The sequence below is a fragment of the Schistocerca serialis genome, unplaced genomic scaffold, assembly GCF_023864345.2.
Source record: "Schistocerca serialis cubense isolate TAMUIC-IGC-003099 unplaced genomic scaffold, iqSchSeri2.2 HiC_scaffold_1419, whole genome shotgun sequence".
NCBI lineage: Eukaryota > Metazoa > Arthropoda > Insecta > Orthoptera > Acrididae > Schistocerca > Schistocerca serialis.
In genome coordinates this window covers 64,626-88,180 of record NW_026047646.1, presented here as the reverse complement: position 1 = coordinate 88,180, position 23,555 = coordinate 64,626, and the positions used below count along the sequence as shown (strand labels likewise).

The following is a 23,555-nucleotide window of genomic DNA, read 5'->3' as shown; positions in this document are numbered from 1 at the left end:
TATTCACATTGCAATGTACTGATCACGTACCTCATTTTTAGTCGTACCATCTTTTTGGAGTTTTTTAAGAGTATGTTTTTGTGCCATTACGGCAGTGAATTTGATTCCAGGGGACACGTGTTGGGCGGCTCCAGGAGGGCATTGTTGTGGAGGATCATTTCCTCGTGGCTGCTTTGTCCAGATTTTGTAAGCATCAGCCAAGTAACCTTCAGGAAATTTTGTTGTATTCTCCTTTGTTGGCAGATAATACAAAACCGGTTCAAATGGCTCCGAGCACTATGGGACTTAACTTCTGAGGTCATCAGTCCCCTAGAACTTAGAACTACTTAAACCTAAGTAACCTAAGGACATAACACACATCAATGCCCGAGGCAGGATTCGAACCTACGACCGTAGCGGTCGCGCCGTTCTAACTGAAGTGCCTAGAACCGCAGATAATACGAGAAACCACTTCCCTCATCACTGTCACATAATGCTGGACCGTTTTCTGAAGTCAGCTCATTCTCTATCTGTATCACAGGATTGTCCCCAAAATAACTTTTACCATCTTCATCTATGACTTCCGCATCTACAATAAGAATCCTATACTCTCCGTGTCGAGTAGTCGTTTCTAATCTGTTCGAAAACTGTGCTATCTACCCTAGTCGGTCTTTAATCCGAAATACTGAAGAAATCCACTGACAGCTTACCGACTGCAGCAGGTTTCATTGTGTAACAGCCTGAGCATTCACCTCTAATACGTAACTAGAACCTTTTCTGCTCCCACTCCTTTCCTCGCACTCCGTTCTCCCCTCTTGCTCCTCCTACTTCCGACAGTCCGTAGCTCGTCAGATTGCACCAAATGCCTTTCCTTATTCTCAGACGTACGAGTAAACGGGTCTCTTCGAAAATCGGCGACGTCTGTGCGTACCTTTCCTTGTCGCTGTACGTTACGTAGTGAAATATATCTACTACAGCAGTGGGAAAAGAATACTCGTTTTGTGCCGTAGGTGAAGGACGACGGTCACGACTGGTACTGCTTCTCGTGCCACCGTGGCGGCGACGTCATCTGCTGCACGTCGTGCCACCGCGTCTACCACCTGGCATGCCTGGCTCGTGGCGAGCTGCCGGACGAGGACGTCAAGAACACCTTCGTCTGCTCTGTCTGCAAGGTGAGTGTGTCGAGCGACGTGGCACCCCGTCGTTATGTATTGTATGGAACTGGGGACCTGGAAACGACGGAGAGGCTTCGTCCCGGCTGTAGCCCTCAGTGGCTCACTACAGGCTACAGCCGTCCACTCACCCCTCTGCCGCCCCACACTGAACCCAGCGTTATTGTGCAGTATGGCCCCTTGTGGGCCCTTCCCCCCTCCTGAGAATGTCTCATACCAGACGAGTGTAACCCCAAATGTTTACATCGTAGAGTAATTATGGTGTATGCGTACGTGGAGAAAGTGTTTGTGCAGCATTCACCGACACAGTGTAACTGATGCGGAGTAGGGGAACCGGCCCACATTTGCCAAGGCATATGGAAACCGCCTTAAAAACCATGCATATACTGGCCGGCACACCGGACCTCGACACCGATCCGCCGGGCGGATTTGTGCCGGGGACCGGCACACCTTCCCGCTCGGAAAGCAGTGCATTAGACGGCACGTCTAACCGGGTGGGCACTTGTAGGTTGCCATTTGTACTCATTGTGCTGATCCCGTAGGTAACTGCCATTAATTGCAAGCTGGCTAATATCTGTGGATTTGACGAAGATAGAATTAGTAGTTTTATTTTCTTTCCTTTTTTTGGTATTTATTACTTGAAGAGCACTCATTTTTGTATCGATAGTACTGAAACTGGATACACAGGTGAATTTATACAGTGGAATTTATTACACAAACAGAATTGGAAAAATAATTTCATTATTATGTGAGAAACCCATAAAAGAGCATTGCTAAATTTGTGATGCGTGAAGGCTGTCCAGAAACTAAGACATTTCGAGATAAAAAAGTTAATGATATAGAAAAACCAAATTTTAGTATACACAATTTAAAGGTACATTGTTAAGCTATTTTTCTACGCAGTCACCATTCTAATTGAGGCACTTACGCTACTGTGGCACGAGTAGAAATGTGGCGCTCGCAATTACGACCTTCGGTTTATACCGGCACGCAGTTCGGTGTCAGTATCAGAGTGCAGTGAGCCGTGTCTTCATTACCAGCAAAAGGTGGTAATCTCTCGACACAGAATCTGTTTTGTACGGTGCGTGAGGAAACGCCTCCCATCCGAAACCCCGTAGGAGCTCTCTGGTACAATTTGCTGCACGTGGATGTGTGTCGTCACGAAAAAACAAACATTTTTGTGCCAAGTTTTTGCTGACACTCGTTTTGTATCGCTCACCCTAATGCCGTCAGTGTTCGACAGTATCTCTAAAAGTTTTTGGGAACGAAAACCTACTTGCAGAAAGCACGTCACGAGTGGGATTTTTCTGCTGCAGCACCCGGTTTGACACAGCACAGAAAACAAAGTAGCAGAGACACAGAGCACGTGATGTCACCACTGGATATGCCTACTGATTGTAGGAACATTACTGCACCGAGACGGGGGTCGTAGCCATGCCCACTGCTGTGGTAGGTCAAAACGTGTTACTTTCTCGTAGTTACAGCTACCTGGAATATTTTTCAGTTTTATCTTAGTCAGCATACATATTTTGTAATTTTTGTTCTTACTGTCAAGGGAATTCACTGGGGTATTCATAATTAACCCATTTGCTTATACGCCTAGCTCACAAACAGTCGCAGGTTTGAAATTTCATTATTACGCTACCATCTGTGGCACGTGCCGAGCAGATATAGTGTCTTCCTGGTGTTTCTTCTTCTCCATTAATAGGTGGTGTGACATGTTCTATACCAGGGGTTCCCAACAAAATTTTCTCGAGGACCGCCTCGTCGAGCACGATTGGTACCTTGTCTTATCACAATATCGAGTACCTAAAAAAATCAAATTAAGAGTCCTTTTATACATTTTCTATTTTTGGTACTCAGAGAAAACATTGACATATTCATTATTGAAAAAATATTGAGCAGCCAAAACAAAAAATCTGTTATCGTACGAAATATATTTAACATACACTCCTGGAAATGGAAAAAAGAACACATTGACACCGGTGTGTCAGACCCACCATACTTGCTCCGGACACTGCGAGAGGGCTGTACAAGCAATGATCACACGCAGGGCACAGCGGACACACCAGGAACCGCGGTGTTGGCCGTCGAATGGCGCTAGCTGCGCAGCATTTGTGCACCGCCGCCGTCAGTGTCAGCCAGTTTGCCGTGGCATACGGAGCTCCATCGCAGTCTTTAACACTGGTAGCATGCCGCGACAGCGTGGACGTGAACCGTATGTGCAGTTGACGGACTTTGAGCGAGGGCGTATAGTGGGCATGCGGGAGGCCGGGTGGACGTACCGCCGAATTGCTCAACACGTGGGGCGTGAGGTCTCCACAGTACATCGATGTTGTCGCCAATGGTCGGCGGAAGGTGCACGTGCCCGTCGACCTGGGACCGGACCGCAGCGACGCACGGATGCACGCCAAGACCGTAGGATCCTACGCAGTGCCGTAGGGGACCGCACCGCCACTTCCCAGCAAATTAGGGACACTGTTGCTCCTGGGCTATCGGCGAGGACCATTCGCAACCGTCTCCGTGAAGCTGGGCTACGGTCCCGCACACCGTTAGGCCGTCTTCCGCTCGCGCCCCAACATCGTGCAGCCCGCCTCCAGTGGTGTCGCGACAGGCGTGAATGGAGGGACGAATGGAGACGTGTCGTCTTCAGCGATGAGAGTCGCTTCTGCCTTGGTGCAAATGATGGTCGTATGCGTGTTTGGCGCCGTGCAGGTGAGCGCCACAATCAGGACTGCATACGACCGAGGCACACAGGGCCAACACCCGGCATCATGGTGTGGGGAGCGATCTCCTACACTGGCCGTACACCACTGGTGATCGTCGAGGGGACACTGAATAGTGCACGGTACATCCAAACCGTCATCGAACCCATCGTTCTACCATTCCTAGACCGGCAAGGGAACTAGCTGTTCCAACAGGACAATGCACGTCCGCATGTATCCCGTGCCACCCAACGTGCTCTAGAAGGTGTAAGTCAACAACCCTGGCCAGCAAGATCTCCGGATCTGTCCCCCATTGAGCATGTTTGGGACTGGATGAAGCGTCGTCTCACGCGGTCTGCACGTCCAGCACGAACGCTGGTCCAACTGAGGCGCCAGGTGGAAATGGCATGGCAAGCCGTTCCACAGGACTACATCCAGCATCTCTACGATCGTCTCCATGGGAGAATAGCAGCCTGCATTGCTGCGAAAGGTGGATATACACTGTACTAGTGCCGACATTGTGCATGCTCTGTTGCCTGTGTCTATGTGCCTGTGGTTCTGTCAGTGTGATCATGTGATGTATCTGACCCCAGGAATGTGTCAATAAAGTTTCCCCTTCCTGGGACAATGAATTCACGGTGTTCTTATTTCAATTTCCAGGAGTGTATTTTGTATTCTAATAGCATCTTGTGGACCCCTCTGGCATAACTTGCGGACCCCTGGGGGTCCGTGGATCGCCTTTTGGGAACCACTGTTCTGTACTATCGGAAAACTGAGAAATCGATCTATTTACTGGGTTTGTAACATACTCAATTTCTTATAATATTAAGTGAGTTATAAGCAATTGTTTTCAAGTTTTGTTAGATATTTACTCTCCAATCCCATCAGGAAAACACACTCCAGAAATTGTCATTTGCAAAGTGAGAAAGAAAAACAGTGTTGTGGGTGTAAGAAGTGTCTAGTGGTTATGCACATGCTGTATTTTTTTGTCTCTACCACACCGACAAAAACTTCTGAAACAGTGTTATCTCCACCCCTCATTACCTCAATAAATAATGACGGATTTATAAAGAATTCCTGTCTAAAAAATGTTGAGAATAGTCTGCGAGACAAAATATGCCGATTTTCGTGAATTTAAATAGTAAATATAGGTTTGACTGTGGCGGAAAATGTTAGACCTGGCATTGTGGAATAGATGCTAAGACCCAATCTAGACCTATTTATGTATATAGTAATATGCCTCTTACATTGTGTACCCGCTCCTGTCGTAAAGTTAGTAATGATGAAAAAATACGTGTACGGATGAAAGGACTTGGTGTACTTGCTGAGAATGTAACTGTTACTGGTGATGTAACCCTGTACTATAATTGTTAATAAAGTCTGATCTGTAGCGTTCTTAATAAAAAGAACGAGAAAACTTCTTCCTCTTCACTCTGTTCCTGCACGATAAGAGCGAGTAATCAATTTATCTTCTTTCTCTCGTAGCCAGTTGAAACTTTTTTGTGCTTCAGCTATTTTCTACTGAGCAAATTTCTTTTAATTTAGCATTTTATGTTGTGGAACTCCTGGAGCTTCGTCGAAACTCGGAGAGCACAACTGTTCGGCTCGAAACTTCACTGCCAGTCACCGAATAGAGTATGAGCTTGGAGCACAGCCGACAGGCACCATTTGTTCCCATGTGAGAGACAGTCTTCAGCTCGTGCACCCTGTTCCGTCAATACCTTCCAGAATAGCCTCTTAAACATGTCGAATGGGACCCCCAAGCGTACATGCTGAGTGCACCTAGCTTTGGTTCCCAACCCTTGCTGCCATTTCTCCGAGGGTACCGTCATTCTCTGCAAGTTCGAAGTGCCGACAATTGAAAGAGCGCTACCCATTTTGTGCCTCCTATTGGCACACACACAGCAGGTTTACCGACAAGTGGCATGTGTCACTGCCTGACAAGTTTGTTTGTGTGGCCGTCTTCCGCAGCAAGCATATAATTACTTGTTTTGTAAATAAAACTGCCTTTTCCTGCTGCTAATTACTTTATGTATCCCATATGCGTTTCACCTTCTGTCCTAAGGCATCATCAGTGGTATCTGTAACGATACAGTTTTGTTAGTTACAGATTATCAAACACTTCACTTTGCAGTTTTTTGTAAAAATGTAATTACTTAAGATTTGCTGATCTGCATTTCCTCACATCTGGTCTGGAGGTTGCACTACCACTTTTATCACTGCCATATAATCACATCTTTGTGTTCTCACCTTCCACACACTGTTCACCATGTTTCTCACTCTTTCTTGTGGTGGACTGTTGTTCTTTTGTCAGTCGATACAACTATTTCGTCATACACTTCTTTCCACAGTGTAAATATTGCGACTCCACTACGTGTTTCATCTTCTTTGGTATGTTTATCTATTTGTTGCCAACCTAATGAAGTATATGTTCGTTACGAACTTCTATTTGTGATGTTTATACCGTGTGTGTGTGTGTGTGTGTGTGTGTGTGTGTGTGTGTGTGTGTGTGTGTGTGTGTGTGAGAGAGAGAGAGAGAGAGAGAGAGAGAGAGAGAGAGAGAGAGAGAGAGAGAGAGAGAGAGGAGGGGGGGGGATACAGCTTAACATCTTTTTTTTGGGGGGGGGGGGGGGGGGAGTGGCGGGGGGTTTGTACTAGTTGTACTAGCTGTTAGCGAGTGGCTGAAAACTTTGGTGACAGCTGTTTTGACTTTTCGTTTCAATATTCTGTGGAGGGGTTCATGGATGAGTGATGTTGGGTTCTATTATTATTACATTGGACAGTATTATTACATTAATACTTTTTGCGAATGTTATTCTATTATTTTATCTGTTAGTGTAAATAATGAGTTGCTTGGCATGTGTACTTGGTCATTCAACAGGATTTTCCCCTCTGCTTTGGTTTTATGTATGTGGTAATTTTCTTGCATGGTCAGGAGGTGTTTTTTTTTTTATTGTTGATTCTAATTATTTTCAGAAAATAATGGTTACAATAATAACAGTCACAAAGCTAAACAACAAAATTAAAAGGAAAATAAAAGCAGAAAGCTCCAAACCACAGACAACAACACAACAGAACTAAACACAAACACGCCGTCCCGTAACAACTACACAAGATAATCAGAAAAAGGTGAAAGAAAACACAAGATGGTACACAATGACAAAAACACACAAACTCGCCCATAAAATCATGAACATTTTCAAAAGGCAGGGAATAAACATAGCGTACACAACAGACAATTTTATACAAAAATGCACCCCAAAACTGACAAACAGAGACATATAGCAGAAAGCAGGTATATATCGGCTACAGTGTAACACTCGGGAAGACACATAGGGCAGACAGGGAGAACATTTGATGTCAGATACAAGGAACACATGAGAGCCTGGAAATATCGACAAACCACTCCACATTTGCAGAACACCTAAGAGAAAATGACCACAAACCAACCATTAGGGAAGATGACATGAAAATAATTAGAATCAACAATAAAAAACACCTCCTGACCGTGCAAGAAAATTACCACACACATAAAACCAAAGCAGAGGGGAAAATCCTGTTGAATGACCAAGAACACATGCCAAACAAATCATCATTTATACTAATAGACAAAATAATAGAATAACGTCTGCAGAAAGTATTAATACAATAATACTGTCCAATGTAATAATAATAGAACCCAACTTCCTTACACTCACTCATCCATGAACCCCTTCCGCAGGAAATTGGTGACAGCTGTTTTGACTTTTCGTTTCAAAGTTTTCAGCCACTCGCTAACAGCTACTACACCCCCCCCCCCCCCCCCCCCAAAAAAAAAAAAAAAAAAAATATCGGCTGTATTCTCCCTCCTCTCTCTCTCACACACGCACACACAGTATAAACATCACAAATAGTAGTAACGAACATATACTTCATTAGGTTGGCAACAAATAGGTAAACATACCAAAGAAGATAAAACACGTAGTGGAGTCGCAATATTTATGCTGTGGAAAGAAATGTACGACAAAATAGTTGTATCGACTGACAAACGAATTGCGAAGTGAAGTGTTTGATAATCTATAGCTAACAAAACTGTATTGTTATAGATACCACTGATGATGCCTTAGGACAGGAGAAGGCGAAACGCGTGTGGGATAAATAAAATAACTAGCAGCAGGAAAAGGCAATTTTATTTACAAAACAAGTATCTCGCTGCCCGAGTTTCAGTGGAAGACAGCACAGCAGACTTTTTGGTTAGGAGGAAGTTCATAATGCCTGAGTAATGGTCCACGATTTGCTTCCATACGAGGCTACACTCATAGCAAAGATCTCCAAAAGAGATGTCCTAACATTTAAGTTAAGAAATCTGCCCCCCACCCCACAAATGCTTTTCGTGCTGTTGCCAACATGCGTTTTTTATTTTGTGTACTTTGACGACTGTCACTTATTTTGCTGCTGATACAGCGAAAGTCATCTACTACTGTAAGTGTCCCGTTTCCCAATCTAATTCCCTCAGCTTCACCTGATTTCATCTGACTTTATTCCATGACTCCTGTTTCAGTTAAATTACCATTCCAAATTACTGCTTGCAGAGTCAGGAACATCAGAGATTGGCTACAACCCTCTCTCACTCTCTTCTCAACCTGTGCTTCCCTTTTATGTTTGTTGACTCTTACAGCTGTAGTCAGATTCCTGTAGGAATTGTAAACAATTTTTCAATCACTGTTTTTTTATTAACATCGTTAAGAGCTTTTCTCGGATTCTGCAATTGCTGTCTTATTATATGGAAAATTATATGTTGCCTGACAGCTCTGTCTCTCTTTCAGTTTGTTAATGTTTTGTTCTCAAGGCATTGTTTTGTAATGTGAACAGGACATGGGGGTGGAGCGAGACGACAAGAATCGCATGAAGCGGAGCCAGCTTAACCACCTCCTGAGCTTCACCTGCAGCCGATTACGTGAGCGGGTGAGTGTGTCATGAATATCTAACTTAACGCTTGTGGGCACCACAGGAAATAGTGTCAATTCAGAATATGGTACACCAACTGCAATTATATTTGACACTTAACCGACATGAATAGGGGTGGCTTACTCCACGATCAGGAAGTGCTCAGAGTGAGAGAATATGAGTGTGTCTGTGGTGGTTAATCGAGAGGTTTGTCATTAAAAATCTCTCAGTAGCTGGTTTTTCAAATTTTTCTTACCTTCTGTATCTGTTACACAGGTAAAATGTTAATTAACAAATAATTAACTGTAATTTTTAATAAAAATATTTATAATTATTTATTACAAATCACTTGAAAATAAATTAAAACTTAATACAGGTATATGAAATGTCTTATTGTAAAAACAAAATGTGAACACTACCTGGGGATTAGGTGTTGTGCTTGACCCGACCTGCTGACTCTTACCTACTGCTGCAGTAAGACAAGCAGTCTGTGATCGCGGAACACGAGATCGGCACGTCGTCGGTCCGTCCAGTCTTTATTGCCGGTGAAGGAATCCTGACGGTGCTGCCGCATCTTTCTTCTAGCAGATCCTCGCGTGGCCTCGAGAGGCAGAGTGGAGCCCGTCTTGGACCACCTTACCTAAAGCCGTCCTCTCGCTCGACGTGAAAACGAACTGGACGAGGAGCTGGCCGTGTGATAGTGTGAAATTCCGTATACGAGTACACTGTGGAGTGTGAAATAAAGATTTGAGCATGTCGGATTTTAGTGTCTCACGCAGGAACTTTGCTAGGGAGATGAGACATCGTTTTACATTAGAAGTAGAACTTGGTAGCTGCCGTGTTGTACGGTGTTAAAACATCGTATTTGGTGGGTTTCCTTTCTCGTAGAGTACTCGGTACGAATATAATCTGTTTCAAAGCATCAACAGATTGCATATCTCTCGAAAACACGTCATTTTAGCTAAAATTTGTTGGAATAAAAGGACAGGACTACATATTGGCAGGTAAAGGCTTCATATAGTCGATATTTTTAGTGTTATAATTTGTGTGCTACAGAAGTATACCACTCAAGTGCTACAGCACAACGATGATATAACAAAATTGTGCATTTTTGGTACAATTTACATATTAAAGATCAAATATCAAATGATGACATTTGGACATAGTGTTTGCACAGTTCTTGCCTTTTACTGTCACCTGGTTGCAGTGTACAAACTGTAGCACAGTTCATAGCGTTGTGACTTCTGAAGATGTGAAGGTAAAGGTAGTAGGAAACTTCCTGGCAGATTAAAACTGTGTGCCCGACTGAGCCTCGAACTCAGTACGTTTGCCTTTTGCGAGCACTTGCCTGCGAAAGGCAAAGGTCCCGAGTTAGAGTCTCGGTCGGGCACACAGTTTTAATCTGCCAGGAAGTTTCATATCAGTGCACACACCGCTGCAGAGTGAAAATCTCATTGTGTAAAGATAGTAGGTTCGCATCCACCTCCTTCCTTTCCACCCTCAGCTCCATTCCCCCTCCCCACAACATTCCATTCTCTAAAAGATTCTGGGTCTGTCTTAGTCATTCAATACAAGTATTACCTCAAAAGTCAAACATATTTATTATAATTATTGTGGCAAAGGCCAACAAACTGGAATGTGTCCCTAGTAGCCAGAAATTTTAACGCGATTGCCAGTCTATGCCTGGAAGTAAACACGAGTTAATGTACTGCAAGTTTTGACTATCATGAAGTTTTTTTAAAATGTGTGTAACTGTCTCTGGATTTATGGACTGGCTGGTGTTTGTGTCTTGCCGGTAAATATGTTTTTTAATGTGAATTTTAAAACTTTCCTGGCGAATTGACTGTTCAAACAAATTTCGGACTTGCAGCCGGTCGTCATTCAATGAAAGTGTCATCCACATACCGCCAATAAACTGTTGGCTTCAGGGCAGCTGATTCAAGTGCTCTCTCTTCAAAATCCTCCATAAAAAGGTTGGCCACCAAAGGAGACGGGACTACCCATGGCGACACCGTCAGTCTGTTCAAAATATTCTTAATTAAACATGAAATAAGTTGTGGAATGTGCGTGCCTGAACAAAGCAGTGATATCAACAGGAAACATGTCACCAATCAGTGTCAAAGAATCTGCAAGAGGAACTTTTGTAAAAAGTGAGACCACATCAAAGCTTACTAGAAGGTCTACACTGCTAAGACGGAGAGCCCCCAGTCTATTGATAAAATCAGCTAAGTTTCGTATGTGATGTGAGCACTTGCCTACGAAAGGTCTCAGTAAGGAAGCGAGATGTTTAGCTAAATCATATGTAGGAGCTCCAATGTTGCTCACTATTGGACGCAGAGGAAGACCCTCTTTATGAATCTTTGGAAGGCCATACAGTCTTGGAGGTACACAACCATGTGGTCTTAACCTCTTGATGGTCTCTTGCGGTAAGGAGGAGGAATTTAATAGTGCTGAAGTTTTTCGTTGCACACATCCTGTAGGATCGTAATCAATCCTCCTATAGGTAGTCACTTACCAGACCATACATCTTATCTTTATACACACCACGTGGTAACAAAACAGTTGCATTACCTTTGTCAGCTTTCAATACCACTACGTCAGGGTCCTCTCTCAGATTTCGTAATGCAGCCCTCTCTGCAGAGGTTAAATAACTGTGTTGAGTAGGAGCCTTCAACAGAGCACGGCAAGTTTCCCTTCTTATTTTGTCTGCAGCATCGAAAGGAAGACGTCATACAGCTGCTTCAACACTACTCAAAATACTTATAAATGGCGGTGCTCTAGGTGTAGGTGCAAAATTGAGTCCCTTGCTTAATACAGACAGCATAGCGTCGTCCAAATTCTTCTCCGTGAGATTAACGACGGAACGTCGTACCATTATCCCTTCTGGCGACGGCTTCTGTGGCAACAGTCGATCAAATTTTGATATCTTCCGACAATTAGCTTCATTGTGGATCCACTCGAACTTGGCCGAAGTCACTCCATCAACCCAGTCCCATGATACAGGAGAAAGATACCTTGCAACCTTCAGATGTAACTAGTAAAGTTCTGCTGAAATAGCATCTATCCTTCGTCTTGTATAGCAAATCCTCTCCTTGAATATTTTGAACAGACTGACGGTGTCGCCATGGGTAGCCCCCTGTCTCCTTTGGTGGCCAAACTTTTTATGGAGGATTTTGTAGAGAGAGAGCTTGAATCAGCTGCCCTGAAGCCAACAGTTTTTTGGCGGTATGTGGATGACACTTTCATAGTGTGGCCTCATGGAGAAGATAAATTAATGGAGTTTCTACATCACCTCAACTCCATTCATAGCAACATCCTGTTTACCATGGAAATAGAGAAAGATGGTTGTTTGCCTCTCTTGGATGTCCTGGTTCGAAGGAAGAATGACTGTTCTCTAGGGCATTCAGTTTACCGGAAACCCCCTCATACTGATTTGTACCTGCAAGCATCGAGTTGCCATCACCCGTCGCAAACCATGAGTTTGCTTAAAACACTTGTTCATAGAGCTCATACTGTCTCAGATCCTGATAGCTTACCTCAAGAACTTGCCCATCTAAAGACAGTATTCAGCGAAAATGGGTATTCCATCCGGCAGATTAACAGGGCACTAACAGTTAAAACTAAGAAGCAGGAAGTGACTAAAGAGGAGAACATGCCGGAACAATCTTTAGCTTTTCTTCCTTTCGATGGCAACGCTTCGTTTAAAATAGCAAGAATCCTCCAAAAATTTCAGGTAAAAGTGGTTTTCTGCCCACCATCGAAGATTGCAGACCTTTTGGGATCAGTTAAGGACAATCTGTTACTACGAAAGGCCGGAATTTACAAGATACCGTGCCAATGTGGTACGGCTTACATAGGTCAAACCACACGCACCGTGAAAGAACGCTGCACTGAACATCAACGTTACACCCGCCTTTTGCAGCCAAGCAAGTCCGCTATTGCTGAACATTGTATTTCTACTGGACATTCGATGGAGTATGAGGAAACAATGATTTTGTCCACAGCAACGTCTTTCTGGGACTCCATTATTAAAGAATCCGTAGAAATACGACTGGCGGAAAATCTGTTAAACCGTGACAGCGGCTACCAGCTGGACAGTGCATGGAATCCCATCATCTCCACGATTTGCGCAAATCGAAGACGACAGAGTGCATCGACGGCCGTGGCAAACAGCAACGCAGAGGGCGACCGAGTTTCGCTATTCCACCAGCGAGGGCGCTGCCGGCGGGCAGTGTGGTTCAACTATCAAGTTTTCGACGCATGCGCAGAATAGTTACAGTACGCTATATATTGCGGAACGGAGGACGTTTTCACCAGTCTGCGATGGCTCACCTAAGATGACTGGCAGGTGCCCAGTTGAAATGTCGTGCGAAGTATTGAACGACGACCGGCTGCAAGCCCGAAATTTGTTTGAACATGTTTTTTAATGATAGTGAGCAACTTGGGAAAAATCTCTTCCGTTGGAATGAATCTTGATCTTGGAATGTATATGATGAAATATGTTATTACAGTGTGTCTGTAGTCAATGCAGCATTGAGAATACGGACGTTATGTGTGCACAAACTCTCATTAAACATATACCTTAACTATATTCACTTTAAAACTGAAAATGGGATGAAAATTCAATTGAGTTAAGAATAACTAATACCAGTACATATCTCAGATAATCGTACGGCGTTATGCAGTGTTCCCGTATTAGCAATTTGCCGTTCGAGCCGTTGCCTTGTCCAGAATCTTCTTCCCAATTTTTTCTGCTCTTATTCGACAATCATTAACAGAGTTAACACACCTATGTTATGTGTGTCCAGTTTTTGTAAAGTGAGCTGAGCTGAGCCGAGCCGAGTAAAGCCGACAGTGGCCGCCGGAGAGCTCTGAAAGCCCAAATCATGTTAGCCAGCACGTCCCGTGTGCCGACTGCACTGTCTCTTTGGTCGTGTGTTCCGTGCGAACCTGCATAATGCTAGCTGCCTTTAATTTTTGTTTTAGTCGCAAATCTAGATTTCAGGTATACGTAGCAATCTTCACAGACTCGCAGAAGTTCGTGTCGCCGTATGTTCTTACAGGTGTGTGGGCAAAGGGTGTTCTTCTGCCTGTACACCTGTAAGAACGTATAACGACACGAACCGCTGCGAGTCTGTGAAGATGGCTACTTACACTCGAAATCTAGATTTGCGAATATAGGAAAAACTAATGGGATTGCGACAGACCACTGCGTGCCTCTCCTTTCTTGCAATCTGCGGTCGCTGTGCACAATGGTTCCTGATGGAAGCAAAGTTGGTTAGCTGCCTTGTCCCTTGTGAGGATGGCTTAAGGAAAAATCTGAGGAGCTATTTAGAATCAAATGTGAATTCTTCTGCAATGACACTAGTGATTCAGATGCGGAGGGGGTATTGTTATAAGGGGCAGTCAAATGAAGAAGAGAGACAGGTGGAAAAAGTAATAAATACCCCTCACCCCCACCCTCATAGGGAATCGCTGTAACCGTTAATACATTTCTTCCACTTTGGGACAAGATGGTCAATGCCCAAAAATATTTTTGCGGTTGTCTGCAGACCCAAGATTGTATCCAAACTTGCACCTCTTCATCCAAAGCAAATCAATGGCCACAAATGTCTTTCTTCAGGACTCCAAAAGTATCGCAATCACACAGGAAGAGATTGGGATTTTTTGGTGGATGTGTAGGGGCCACCCAATGAAACTTCAGCAAGCCCGTACATTGCCTTAGCATTGCAGAAGTTTCTCTGGGAAGCCCTTACACCTGCACTGTGCAGTTCCATTCTTTCCCTGTGCAGTTTTTATATTTTTGGAGTGGCTTTCGATTTGCTTCAGATGAGGATGTGCACACTGGGTTACGGTTGTGGTTACATAGGCAAAAACAAAAATTTTTGTGTGAAGGCATTGACCATTTTGTCTTACCATTTTGTCTTACAGTGGGATAAATGTATTAACAAACTTCCTGGCAGATTAAAACTGTGTGCCAGACCTAGACTCGAACTCGGGACCTTTGCCTTTCGCGGGCAAGTGCTCTACCAACTGAGCTACCCAAGCACGACTCACGCCCTGTCCTCACAGCTTTACTTCTGCCAGTACCTCATCTCCTACCTTCCGAACTTTACAGAAGCTCTCCTCCGAACCTTTCTTTCAGGATTGCTAGTTCTGCAAGGTTCACAGAAGAGCTTCTGTAAAGTTCGGAAGGTAGGAGATGAGGTACTGGCAGAAGTAAAGCTGTGAGGATAGGGCGTGAGTCGTGCTTGGGTAGCTCAGTTGGTAGAGAACTTGCCCGTGAAAGGCAAAGGTCCCGAGTTAGTCTCGGTCTGGCACACAGTTTTAATCTGCCAGGAAGTTTCATATCAGCGCACACTCTGCTGCAGAGAGAAAATCTCATTCTGGAATGTATTAACAGTTCTGGTGATTACTTTTCAAATAATAAGCAGATTTCTCATTTTTTTTCCATCTGTCTCATTTTCATTTTATTGCCCCTTACATCTAAATTTCTTTTATATGCATAAATTTCTGGATATACTTGAATCAACAGAGGTCAACCATCACATTACTAGCTTAATGATCACTGTGTTCAACCGTAGTAAAGTCAATTTTGCACTTGTATCTAAAGTATGGCCTGTTATATGTGGTTCTCTGAACATTTTATGACTCTGATGGTTTTGAATTTGTCATAGGGAAAGTTGAATTTCACGTCCATCTAAGGTGCGCGTCATATATCTTGGCGGCCGAGTTTAGGTTCGTTCTGCGCATTTGACGTCACAAATCACAGTCAGCCAATGAACAGAGAACGACGTTGCCAGATCTCGACTGCAGTGCAGAGCACGGACGAGTGTCTTCAATTTTAGAAACGTTCAGTCATAAATGAAGTAATTGAACACAAGCAATGTCTTGATATCAGACTTTCTTTTATAGAAAGTTTGGAAAAAGCATTCTTTACACCAATTGCTTCATATTCTATTAATTAATTAAACCAAACAAACAATAAGCCTCCTAATTCAGGCGATAGCAAGGAAAGGTGTTTGTATCAGTCTCACGAACCGCTTTTTCGCAATAAAGAACAGCGGTAATTGTTTATTTCCTATTGTACTTCGACGCAACATGAGTAATTCATAGTCATCCCAACAGTGTTTGTCGGTATTTTGCAAACGTTTAGAGTGCTCCAGGAGATGCCAGAAATGAGTAGCTGCGTTGGCGTAATGGTTAAAGTGTTGGGCTGCTAATCGGAGGATTCTGAGTTCAAGGCTTGTTGCATACTAAATATTTTATTTATTTAAAAACAATAGTGAAGTGTCTTACTTAATGAATTTTATTCGTTTGAATGTAATGTTTTGAAATTTCCTGTGCTTCATTATAATCATAATAAGTTTTCAGTTTTTGTAATTTTCTCCTCCAATATTTCTTTTCACAGCAATTAAAAACAACGAAAAGGCACACATACAATATTCATGTTATCCGTTTTGTTTGTATATCGCCTCTTCCGCAGTCGCTGTTTTACTATTCATATTGAGATATATTCTTTTGCGGCAGTATTAAAAGTATTATTTAGAGCAGAATTTCGGCTCGTACGTTGCCGAGCTATTTGATTGTCTGACGGAATTCTTTGCTTCGCTGCTTTGGCAACATCATATTCAATGGTTTCGTCGACTGATCTATGTTTTGGCAAGTATTTGCTGTCCGTTGTGACAAAAACAAAATGTTTGCGCACTGTGCCTCACTGGCAATATATTTTAGTTTTATTACGTCCAAAATTCAGTTTTATGTACTTCGCCAACTTCGTTTTAATCAGAACGTTTTAGAAAAAAGCGAAATGACTCTGGTATAAAGAAAGTTTTGTTACAGTTGCTAAAGATAGAATATTTCCCAATTTATAAACACTGTTTATGTTATAAAGGGTGTTCATTTTATGGGGACATTGAAATCTCTTGAAAACGACACACACAGCCAAAAGAAATCCTAATGAAAATTAGTTCCTCCCGGAAGGGGACATACAATTATAACAAATTTGACTACAAATTCGTCGAATTTGGTATCATTGGATGGCCCCCTCTGAGACAAAAAAAAAAAATTAGTTATAAATTTGTTTGATCCGATGTGTAGATTTGCGGATATTTCAATGTCTCCAATTAAAATGAACACTCTGTATAGTTGGAACCATGAACGACTGCGGTCGATTTAAGGCTCGTTCTACGCACCTGACGTCACGCATCCGCTGACAGCTAATGAGTGTTCAGTAGTTTTCTGAACGGTCTGCTGGGAATGTCTTGGCGAGTGCGAGTGTTAAATGTGATTGTAGTTATTCTTTGGTGAATTTTTATCGCATTTGTTGCAAGTTGTCATGGCTGATAATGGTGGTAAGCGACAAACTCTCCATAGACAGGCGAGGGACATAATTTACCGGATTCACGCTTTTTTCAAGCGCGAAGCAGAAAACGGTGGACCTATCACGGATGTCGGCAGATCTCAGGAACGCACTGCAGAAGCGACAGGCGTTAGCTTGAGAACCGTTCAGCGGATTGCCAATGAAGGAAAGTTATCTACGGAGACCTGTGGAAGCCCACTTTTCAGATCGCCAGGGAAATATCGCACTCGTGAGAGGACTGTAACTAATTTAGATAATTTCGACAAAGATGTTCTAAGACGAGAAGTGCTCAACATGTACAACACAGGCGAATTTCCTACTGTAAAAAAAATCACTGTGAAAATGCGTGAAACCATAAATTTTAAAGGTAGCATGACTTCAATGAATAGAATACTTAAAAACATTGGATTCAAATATGTACATACAAATGACGGAAGAAAGTTTTTAATGGAACGTAGTGATATCGCTGCTTCAAGGGCACAGTTTTTAAGACGTATTATTGAAGTAAGAAAATCCGGGAATAAGAACATTTTTTTCTTGGACGAAACATGGGTGAACCAAAATCACACAAGGAAAGCGTGTTGGAAAATGAGTGATGGTTCGGGTGGGTTTAAAGTACCAGTTGGTAAAGGTGGACGAATAAGTGTGCTTCACGCTGGTTCTGCTTCTGGATTCATTCCAGAAAGCAAATTAGTGTTCCGGGCAAAAAAGAGAAATTCAGGGGATTATCATTCCGAAATGAACTCTGAGACATTGAAATTGTGGTTTAGGAATCAGTTTCTCCCTTACTTGCCTGCAAACTCGGTGATTGTAATGGACAATGCGAGTTATCACTCTGTTGTTGTTGACAAGACACCCACAACAAGTACAAAAAAAGCCGATATCATGTTATGGCTTGCAACTAAAAATATTCCACATACTGCCAACCAAACTCGTGCTGAAATGTTGAATCTTGTAGTGCTTCATAAGCCTCGCACAAAAGTTTATGAAATCGATTGTATTGCACAGGAACATGGACACACAGTTTTGCGTTTGCCACCGTACCATTGCCAATACAATTCGATAGAGTTAATTTGGGCACAAGTGAAAGGGTATGTCGCAGAACGAAACGTGACATTTAAAATTGCCGATACAGAAAGGCTTCTGCACGAAGCACTTGACAGAATTACTTCTTCAGCATGGGCTGAATGTGTTCGGCATGTACAAAGGCTACAGGAGGAGGACATGGACAGGGAAATTGTAATTGACAATCTGCTTGAACCCATCGTCATAACTCTAAGACCTGATGATTCGGACTGCGACACTGACTACAGCGATGCAGAAGACTATCGCAGCGATTGACATCAATGAAGGGTAAGGCACATACACAATAATACTCATGTTCTCTTTCTTGTTTTTGTTCCACAGTTGCAATTTTACCAATGGTATTGAAATATATTCCTCTTCTGCAACTGTAATAAGCGTCTTATTTAGACCAGACGCGTTTTTCTCTTTTGAAGCATCTTCATTGGACAGCATTTTGTCTCCTCCATTGCCAAGTCACCTTTCGTAGTTTTGTGCTGAGGTAACACAATATTCAACGTTTGTGTCGGCCGATCAGTGTTTTAGCAAATAAATGCTTTTTGTGTGTGCCACACACAAAAATTATATTTGACATAGCTCAGAGCACTGATACACAGTATATTCAAGTCCTAATGTTTTTGTAAGTCCACAGTTTTGTTTAACGTATTTTGTGTACTTCCTTTTGATTGATTGAAGTGCTTTAAAATAAAGTCAAACGCGCCCGGTTTAAATAAAACTTTTATTACAGTCGCGAAAGACGGAATATTTCTCAATATTACATACGACACCAATCTGGTACTTAAATTAAATGAGATGTTGTTATACAGTAAATTTTATATGAAATTTAGGTATCTTGTCCACATTTCATTCTCAAAATTGTGGTAACTACAATCGAACATACGGAAAGTATACGCTATGAACTTTACCTCTGCAAACTCTTCAAAATTTCGTGCAATGGTTTACTACATTTAATGCTGCAATATAACTGCGTTGAAAATCGAAACAAAATTAAGTCATTTGTGGGGGGAAGGTATCAGTCAAGAAGATGTGTCAAAATCAAATTTTTGGGCCAAATAGTTTTTGTGAAATCGAATGATAAGTGTGTCAAAGCAGTCGGAACACTATGTGTGTGCACAGGGGAGCAGTGCAGTGGTTACAAAATCGTGCACGGCGTGGAATGCGGGGAGCACGTCTCTGTAGCAGCGAAAGGTTTAATGCGGCCGTGGTGGCTTTACTTCATAAACTGCGCGCTCCCCCCTAAACGTAAGTTTGAGAACTACACTGCTACAGCGCTGCTTCTCTTGGCGCGTACAACTGGCAACGCTGCAATCTCCCGCGTCTGGGCGGGCATGCGCGAGCCGCCAAGATAAATGAATTGAACTATAATATACCTTGATCAAAGTGACAATGTACTTGTTTTATCTTGTGTGTATATTCAGTTTGTTTTTAAGGATATAGTTTTCCTTTGAGGATGGTTGTCACAACCAAAACTGGTAGAAAATGAAGAATAAATTGTGCAACTGATGACTCTCATTTTCAGTTTTGAGAATTGCATTGCGTTACTTGGTGAAATCGATGTGCAGGCATTGAGATTACAAGTTGTTTAAGTGGGAAAGTGAAGAGCTCCAGTCTGTAAGATACGGTTTTGAGGCACAGACACGAGGGTAATGCAAATGTAATTTGACTGTAAATTTTAGTGTTTCTAATATTTTACTATACCCCTTCTTTCTTTTTGAACAGATTGTGCAATGCTGAGAAGACAAAACTGGTAATGATACTATTTGTGTGACCTGCAGCTAAATATTTTGCATGAGTAGTAGTAAAAATTTTAGGAGGTGGTGGTACAGGCTAATAGGAGTAAAGCATCCCATACAACATCGTCCAGTTGTTCTCGGTTGCAGACAAAGGGCTCTCAGAATGTTACCCAAATGTACAGGGTGAATCCGAAGGTTTTCACCCAGTTTCTGGAGGGTATTCGTTAGGTTATTTGATACAAAAAACTGTAAATAAAATAATGGGGTCAGATCCATAATTAAGGAGCTACAGTAATTGCAAAACTCAGAAAAATGACTTTTATTGTAGGATTTCACTATCAAAAATGCACATAATAAGTAAACAATTTTGTAGCAGTCTCTTGCATTCAGTGTGGATTTAAAGCAAGTTTTCAAAATTTCCTCCCTCCATTTTAAGGCAAGTATTTGCACGGGAGTGAACCACGCAAGTAGCATTTCGTAATTTCACACGCTCGTTCCTTACTGACGTCGCGGCATCTAAAATGTGTCTTATCAATTCTTCTCGTGTTTCCACCTTAACTTTGAACACGACGTCTTTCATCCACCCCCAGATGAAGTAATCTAGGGGTGTTAAATGTGGAGGTCTGGCAGGCCAGTCGATAAGGCTCCTGCAACCTGTCCGTCGATGGGGGAATTGCCGATTACGATAAGCTGTTACGACAGTGGAAGTGTGCAGGTTCCCCGTCATGTCGGACGTACGTGTGGCGTCTCGCTTCCAAAGGGACGTCTTCGAGAAGCTGCGGTAAGTCTTCTTGTAAAAAGTTACCGTATGTGTGACCATTTAAATTTCCCGGGAGAATAAACGGCCCCAGTACATGGTCACACACAACACCACACCAGACACTGACACTGAATCTGCGTCGAACTTGAGATACTACCATGGCACGGGGATTTTCATCTGCCCAGACATGCCTGTTATGCGTGTTGTTGATGCCATCTCTTGTAAAGATTGCCTCATCACTGAACATTATGAAGCTGCCGATTTCCATTTAACCAGTTACAAAAGCGCATACAGTTGGCACAATCGTGTGGCTCTAAATGGTAAACTTTTCACACGTGGAAAGGATACAGTCCATCCTCACGAAGAATCCTACACACCTTAGATTGTGAAACGTTCGATCGGGTAGCTACGCATCTTTTACTCGAATGTGGACTGCGCTCTACTGAATTAAGAATGTTTTCCTCTTCCCGGACGTCACGATGTCTTTCGGAGAGAATACAAATACTGGGAAGAGTACCAGTTTCTAGGAACGTTCGATATGTTCCACTAAATGTTCTGGCACTCTGAATCCTACGATTAGAATACAGACGGTAATATTCGAGAACAGCTTTTGCTTTACCGTCACAAAAGCCCAAAATGTACACCATCTCTCCGTAGTCCTGCACTGAAAACTTGTATTGCATTGCGAAGTGCACTGTACACAGGAGGCAATGACAATAAACAGTGATTGCAATATCGGCAGCTCGGTTGTTATCCTAACGTAACACTCGCTGCATTTGTCTGTCTAAGACTGGTCGTGTGTCCTGTGAACACAAGTGTAGCGGTTCATACACCGTGGCACCGTTTTGGAACTCGGTTGTAGCTCCTTAATTATGGATCTGATCACGTTACTGTGTTTACATTTTTTTGTTCCAAATAACCTAAGGAATTACCGCCAGCAACCGGGGGGAAAACCTCGTGATTCACACTTGCATGTCACTGCCATGTAACATAGCCAGTGAAACTTCAATCGTAAATAGAAAGAACTGCTACAGTGCAGAAGGTAGCTCAAAGAAATATGCAATGACACGAACAGAAATGACGCTTTAATCGAAAGGCAATAATTACACTGAAGTCGAGGCAATTTGCAGTGGTCACCACAGACAGCAGTGTTTGCTCTAAAACGTGCTCCCGTGCTGGCCACAACATTGGTAAGAGTTTTTGTGGTAGCGTGATCTATTCGTCCTGCAGTGCTGTTGACAACTGCCAGACGGTCGATCGTGCACGTGGACGGTGCCGCAATATGTCTGTCCGATGCATCCCACGTATGCTCGATAGGACTTAAATTTAGGGAAAGTGCAGGCCAGTCCTCACAGGAAAGGTTAACTTACAGATGTTAATTAAAGTTGTTGGCATAAGAGTGCGAGAGGATATTAAAAATCTTTTGCAGCAGGCATGCATCATAATTTAAGTGGCTTTTGCTCGATAGAACAGAAGTGCCCTGTATCGAATTGTCTGTCTTAGCGTCCCCTACATCTCTGTGGTATGTTGTAAACAGTTAACGTTATACCCTATTTGTATTTAGAGTGACATTTTTAATTGCGTGTGTATTAACAAATAGGAATAATAAGTAACCCCTCAACTGTGCTTGACTGAGTTCTGCCTGCCTGACAGTGCGGAGTTGTGCAGTGGCTCTCGGGCCCACAGTTGGCAGCATCTGGGAGGCTCTAGAAAGTGTATTTAGAATTTCACACTGGCCACAAGGGTCCACTTGGATTTTCACGTCCATTTTCGATGATAGGTTGTTAACAATAATAGTAATTAGTGAGATAAACAAGTATGCTGAACACTTTGTAAGTTCACACGGGTACCAACCGACAACTGAGATTTCTATTCTTTGTTCACAATTTAATTCTTGCAAGGCATTCTTCAGAAACCTGATTTTTAAATACATCACTCGAGACCCAATTTCGAAATATGAGGGCTATTCAGAAAGTGTGTGGTGAAGAAGCTTGCACAGGATAGAATAGCGTGGAGAGCTGCATCAAACCAGTCTCAGGATTGAAGACAACAACAACATCAACAATTCAGAAAGTAGAGAACGTTTCCGTCTGACACTGCTAGGTGTGCACCTATCGCGTATATTTTGGTATGTGCATGCTCGGAAGCTCAGTCAGCATCCGTCTGTGAGAGCGGGAACATCTCTGCGCATCTGGTTTTTTCAATATTCGAATTTGAAATGTGTGTTGCAATCGAAAATCCCGCCAGTTGTGAGGTGCAGTCTGTGATAAGGTTTTTGTTGGCCACAAACCTAATACCCATAGAAATTTATCTTGAACTGTGTGAAGTGTACGGGAACAATGTAATGAGTTGAAGTTCCGCCCAGAAATGGCGCATTCGGTTTAAAAATGCCCAAACCGACATTCACGACGAAGAGAAGAGTGGACGCCCGAGTACTGTGACTGATGAACTTGTTGCTAAAGTTGATGAAACGATTCACTATAACGGAGCTTTCACTTTCTTTTCCCCAAGTATTGTGGACTTTGTTGTTTGAAATTGTCGCTCAAAAGCTAGGCTACCACAAATTTTGTGCACTATGGGTGCCCAAAATGCTTACAGAGCACCATAAAGAACAGTGAATGGGGGCAACACTGACATTTCTGGAGGCCTACCACAAACATGGTGATTCATTAGTGGATCAAATTGTTACTGGTGATGAGACTTGGGTGAAACGTGTCGATTGCGACACAAAATTACAGTCCGTGGAGTCGGGGCACACGAGGTCCCCCCAAAAACTAAGAAAATGTTTGCAAACCTTGTCAGCAAGGAAGTTGATGGTGACAGTGTTTTGAGATG

At 42.8% G+C, this 23,555-nt stretch overlaps 1 protein-coding gene across 1 annotated transcript in view; it reads left to right on the top strand.

Moving 5' to 3' along the window:
* LOC126442990 (zinc finger MYND domain-containing protein 11-like) overlaps positions 1-23,555 on the top strand; it is a gene marked incomplete at both ends in the record, with an annotated part of 79,191 nt that overhangs the window by 3,326 nt on the left and 52,310 nt on the right. The window contains 2 exons of the mRNA XM_050090837.1: positions 990-1,151; positions 8,708-8,800. Coding sequence (XP_049946794.1) covers positions 990-1,151; positions 8,708-8,800 — 255 coding nt within the window. The remainder of the gene's footprint in view (positions 1-989; positions 1,152-8,707; positions 8,801-23,555) is intronic.